General features: G+C 39.9%; 1 protein-coding gene across 4 annotated transcripts in view; it reads left to right on the top strand.

Annotated features, from left to right (window-relative positions):
• The first annotated feature begins 947 nt into the window (after positions 1–947).
• LOC129820946 (GRIP and coiled-coil domain-containing protein 2) overlaps positions 948–6,000 on the top strand; it is a 29,715-nt gene continuing 24,662 nt past the window's right edge. For 3 of the 4 annotated variants that reach the window (XM_055878093.1, XM_055878090.1, XM_055878094.1), the window contains exons 1-3: positions 948–1,136; positions 1,359–1,418; positions 1,674–1,758. In XM_055878093.1, coding sequence (XP_055734068.1) covers positions 1,131–1,136; positions 1,359–1,418; positions 1,674–1,758 — 151 coding nt within the window. In that variant the 5' untranslated portion in view covers positions 948–1,130. The remainder of the gene's footprint in view (positions 1,137–1,358; positions 1,419–1,673; positions 1,759–6,000) is intronic. The other variant, XM_055878092.1, reaches the window with a different exon arrangement.

The following is a 6,000-nucleotide window of genomic DNA, read 5'->3' as shown; positions in this document are numbered from 1 at the left end:
CTGCTTCTGTGCTAGAAGTTATTGCTGGAGGTGTCTCCCTGTTGCAACTTCTAATTAATCTGATTGATTTATGATTGACTTTATCTGCGACTGCTCTTCTATTTTGTTCACCTGGAAATGGCTATTACAGGGTATAATTAACTAATGTTACTTTGAAACTAACTAAATTCTGCACTTTTTACTATTTGGTGAATTTGGTGAAGACTAATGTTCTGAATGGACAACAGTAGTATCGAAAACTGGAACAAAAAGGACATTGTCTGAAATTGGAGTGGATGCATTTGTTGAGAAAGGATGCATATGTGGGAAACCCATTTGAGGTGTTAAAAATGGTAAAGTATGAGCTTGGAAAAGTGGAGTCTGTCGAGCGACAAGTAATGGTCTTATTTTGATTAATTGTATTTCTGAAGAAGAGAGGAAGATCGCAGTGAGCCTCAAAAGAATCCAGACAACAGTAGTTTTCTGTTTTGAACTTTGGAGTAGAGCACCCATCAAAGGAGTCATCTCAGGGGTGACGACAGATGTTCAGGTTGAATACCTGAAGAAAATTCCTGGTGTGGTGGTGCCCGGTGTCTGACCCGCTTGGTGAATGGAGAAATGCCACTTTTAAAAACTGTACAGCACTAGCTCTGGCTGCGGCAGAAAACTTTTAAGTATTTTACATCTGAAGACATGCAAAGGGTCCTGGCCCGGAAGACCCTCCCTCCCAGGTTCCCCTTGAGCCTGTGTAGGGATCAGATCTGTAACATGTTTTTACAGAAAAGTAGTTTGATTTAGCTTATTTTATTTCTCGATTTTTGGGGTCTTCTTTTGGTAGTTTATTTCGTTTTTTGGGGAATCCTGTTTCCATCCTGCATAGTAGGTGGCGGGATGCACATTAAATTGTGTGATCGCCAAATTTACCATAGAGGAAGAAGATTAGAACTACGTTCGTTGTGACGTATGTACGTACGGACGTTGGTTGAAGCGGAAATGAACTGAAGCTAAGCATTGGAGAGCATCAAAATATTGAAATCCTTTCGTTTTCAAATCGTACAGTAACCGTGCAATATAAGAACACATATCAGATATTCAGTTACACAGACTACCGATTTCGTTAACGATTGGGTACTTAAATTGCGTCGATCAAGATGGAGGTAAGTTTGGTCCAACGACAAGGAAGTCGTTCAAGAGCAGTGTCAAATCCGTGATGCATTGTAGTTCAATTATAACTGACTGATCTAGATAATAATAATGAGTAGCTAGTAATGTATGATCAAATGTGATATGTAGATCATTCAGTTAGTTGGCAGTTGTATGGTGTGTGTATGTGTCATACCTGTATCCTGTTTTATGTACAATTTTTTTCTCTACGACAGCAGGACACCAGCCCAGAGTCTGTGGCCTCACCTCCTCCAGGTGCCGCCGCTAAGTCAAAGGTGCAGCACATAATGCTTTCTATGTCTTACTGTTAACTCTTTGTCTTACTGGTACCTCTTTGTCTTACTGTTACCTCTTTGTCTTACTGGTACCTCTTTGTCTTACTGGTACCTCTTTGTCTTACTGGTACCTCTTTGTCTTACTGGTACCTCTTTGTCTTACTGGTACCTCTTTGTCTTACTGGTACCTGTTTGTCTTACTGGTACCTCTTTGTCTTACTGGTACCTCTTTGTCTTACTGGTACCTCTTTGAAGTTGGATACATTGTCCAAAGATGACCTCATCAAGTTTGCCAAGAAGCAGATGGCTGCCATACAGAAGATGAAGTCCAAATGTGCAGGTACATGATGCATCTGTCATACATTGTTTAAATCAAATCACATTTTATTGGTCACATAGACATATTTAGCAGATGTTATTACGGGTGTAGCAAAATGCTTGTGTTCCTAGCTCCAACAGTGCAGTAGAATCTAACAATTCACGACTATACACAAATCTAAAAGTAAAAGAATGGAATAAAGAAATGTATAAATATTAGGACGAGCAATGTCGGAGTGTTGACTAAAATACAGTAGAATAGAGTACAGTATATACAGTTGTCGGAAGTTTACATACACCTTAGCCAAATACATTTAAACTCAGTTTTTCACAATTCCAGACATTTAATCCTAGTAAAAGATTCCCTGTCTTAGGTCAGTTAGGATCACCACTTCATTTTCAGAATGTGAAATGTCAGAATAATAGTAGAGAGAATGATTTATTTCAGATTTTATTTCTTTCATCACATTCCCAGTGGGTCAGAAGTTTGCATACACTCAATTAGTATTTGGTAGCATTGCCTTTAAATTGTTTAACTTGGGTCAAATGTTTCGGGTAGCCTTCCACAAGCTTCCCACAATAAGTTGGGTGAATTTTGGCGCATTCCTCCTAACAGAGCTGGTGTAACTGAGTCAGGTTTGTAGGCCTCCTTGCTCGCACACGCTTTTTCAGTTCTGCCCACAAATGTTCTATAGAATTGAGGTCAGGGCTTTGTGATGGCCACTCCAATACCTTGACTTTGTTGTCCTTAAGCCATTTTGCCACAACTTTGGAGTATGCTTGGGGTCATTGTCCATTTGGAAGACCAATTTGCGACCAAGCTTTAACTTCCTGACTGATGTCTTGAGATGTTGCTTCAATATATCCGCATAATTTTGCTTTTTCATGATGCCATCTATTTTGTGACGTGCACTAGTCCCTCCTGCAGCAAAGCACCCCCACAACATGATGCTGCCACCCCCGTGCTTCACGGTTGGGATGGAGGTCTTTGGCTTGCAAGCCTCCCCCTTTTTCCTCCAAACATAACAATGGTCATTATGGCCAAACGGTTCTATTTTTGTTTCATCAGACCAGAGGACATTTCTTCAAAAAGTATGATCTTTGTTCCCATGTGCAGTTGCAAGCCGTAGTATGGCTTTTTTTATGGCGGTTTTGGAGCAGTGGCTTCTTCATTGCTGAGTGGCCTTTCAGGTTATGTCGATATAGGACTCGTTTTACTGTGGATGTAGATACTTTTGTACCTGTTTCCTCCAGCATCTTTAGAAGGTCCTTTGCTGTTGTTTTGGGATTGATTTGCACTTTTCGCACCAAAGCACGTTCATCTCTAGGAGACAGAACGCGTCTCCTTCCTGAGCAGTATGATGGTTGCGTGGTCCCATGGTGTTTATACTTGCATACTATTGTTTGTACAGATGAGCATGGTACCTTCAGGTGTTTGGAAATTGCTCCCAATGATGAACCAGACTTTTTTTCTTGGCTGATTTCTTTTGTTTATACCATGATGTCACGCAAAGACGCACTGAGTTTGAAGTTAGGCCTTGAAATACATCCACAGGTACACCTCCAACTGACTCAAATGATGTCAATTAGCCTATCAGAAGCTTCTAAAGCCATGATATCATTTTCTGGAATTTTCAAAGTTGTTTAAAGGCACAGTCAACTTAGTGTATGTAAACTTCTGACCCACTGGAATTGCGATACAGTGAATTAGAAGTGAAATAATCTGTCTGTAAACAATTGTTGGAAAAATTACTTGTGTCATGCACAAAGTAGATGTCCTAACCGACTTGCCAAAACTATAGTTTGTTAACAAAAAATTTGTGGATTGGTTGAAAAACGAGTTTTAATGACTCCAACCTAAATGTATGTAAACTTCCAACTTCAACTGTACATATAAGATGAGTTAAGCAGTATGTAAACATTATTAAAGTGACTACTGTTCCATTATTAAAGTGGCCGGGGATTCCATATCTATGTACAGCACCAGTCAAAAGTTTGGACACACCTACTCATTCAAGGGTTTTTCTTTATTTGTACTATTTTCTAAATTGTAGAATAATAGTGAAGACATCGAAACTATGAAATAACACATGGAATCATGTAGTAACCAAAAGGTGTTAAATGAATCAAAAAATGTTTTATATTTGAGGTTCTTCAAAGTAGCCACCCTTTGCCTTGATGACAGCTTTGCACACTCTGTGACAAGGTAAGGGTGGTATACAGAAGATATTTGGTTAAAAAAAAAAACATGTCCATATTATGGCAAGAATAGCTCAAATAAGCAAAGAGAAACAACAGTCCATCATTACTTTAAGACATAAAGGTCAGTCAATACGGAAAATGTCAAGAACTTTGAAAGTTTCTTAAAGTGCAGTCGCAAAATCCATCAAGCGCTATGATGAAACTGGCTCTCGTGAGGACCGCCACAGGAAAGGAAGACCCAGAGTTTCCTGTGCTGCAGAGGATAAGTTCATTAGAGTTAACTGCACCTCAGATTGCAGCCCAAATAAATGCTTCACAGAGTTTACGTGACAGATATATCTAAACAACAACTGTTCAGAGGAGACTGCGTGAATCAGGCCTTCATGGTCGAATTGCTGCAAAGAAACCAATTCTAAAGGACACCAATGATAAGAAGAGACTTGCATGGTCCAAGAAATCACGAGCATTGGACATTAGACTGGTGGAAATCTGCCCTTTGTTCTTACGAGTCCAAATGTGAGATTTTTGGTTCTAACCGCCGTGTCTTTGTGAGATGCAGAGTAGGTGAACGGATGATCTCCTGATGTGTGGTTCCCACCGTGAAACATGGAGAAGGAGGTGTGATGGTGTGGGGGTGCTTTGCTGGTGACACTGTGATTTATTTAGAATTCTAGGCACACTTAACCAGCATGGCTACCACAGCATTCTGCAGCGATACGCCATCCCATCTGTTTTGGGCTTAGTGGGACTATCATTTGTTTTTCAATAGGACAATGACCCAAAACACACGTCCAGGCTGTCTAAGGGCTATTTGACCAAGAAGGAGAGTGATGGAGTGCTGCATCAGATGACTTGGCCTCCACACTCATCCAACCTCAACCCAATTGAGATGGTTTGTGATGAGTTGGACCGCAGAGTGAAGGAAAAGCAGCCAACAAGTGCTCAGCATATGTGGGAACTCCTTCAAGACTGTTGGAAAAGCATTCCAGGTGAAGCTGGTTGAGAGAATGACAAGCGTGTGCAAAGCTGTCAAGGCAAAGGGTGGCTACTTTGAAGAATATGAAATTCTAAATACATTTGATTTGTTTAACACTTTTTTTTGGTTACTACATTATTCCATATGTGTTATTTCATAGTTTGGATGTCTTCACTATTATTCTACAATGTAGAAAATAGTAAAAAATAAAGAAAAGCCCTTGAATGAGTAGGTGTGTCCAAACTTTTGACTGGTACTGTATATAGGGCAGCAGCCTCCAAGGTGCAGGGTTGAGTAACCGGGTGGTAGCTGGCTAGTGATGGTTATTTAACAGTCTGATAGCCTTGAGATAGATATTTTTCAGTCTCTCTGTCTGAGCTTTGATGCACCTATACTGACTTCGCCTTCAAATAAAATTGTATTTGTCACATACACATGGTTAGCAGATGTTAATGCGAGTGTAGCGAAATGCTTGTGCTTCTAGTTCCGACAATGCAGTAATAACCAACAAGTAATCTAACCTAACATTTCCACAACTACTACCTTATACACACAAGTGTAAAGGATAAAGAATATGTACATAAAGATATATGAATGAGTGCTGGTACAGAACGGCATAGGCAAGATGCAGTAGATGGTATAGAGTACAGTCTATACATATGAGATGAGTAATGTAGGGTATATAAACATAAAGTGGCATAGTGTAAAGTGGCTAGTGATACATGTATTACATAAAGATGGCAAGATGCAGTAGATGATATAGAGTACAGTATATACATATACATATGAGATGAGTAATGTAGGGTATGTAAACATTATATTAAGTTGCATTGTTTAAAGTGGCTAGTGATACATTTTTACATAATTTCCATCAATTCCCATTATTAAAGTGGCTGGAGTTGAGTCAGTATGTTGGCAGCGGCCACTAAATGTTAGTGGTGGCTGTTTTACAGTCTAATGGCCTTGAGATAGAAGCTGTTTTTCAGTCTCTCGGTCCCTGCTTTGATGCACCTGTACTGACCTCGCCTTCTGGATGATAGCGGGGTGAACAGGCAGTGGCTCGGATGGTTGTTGTCCTTGATGATC

This window comes from Salvelinus fontinalis, chromosome 23, assembly GCF_029448725.1.
Source record: "Salvelinus fontinalis isolate EN_2023a chromosome 23, ASM2944872v1, whole genome shotgun sequence".
In the NCBI taxonomy this organism is placed as follows: domain Eukaryota; kingdom Metazoa; phylum Chordata; class Actinopteri; order Salmoniformes; family Salmonidae; genus Salvelinus; species Salvelinus fontinalis.
This window is presented reverse-complemented; position numbering and strand designations above follow the sequence as displayed.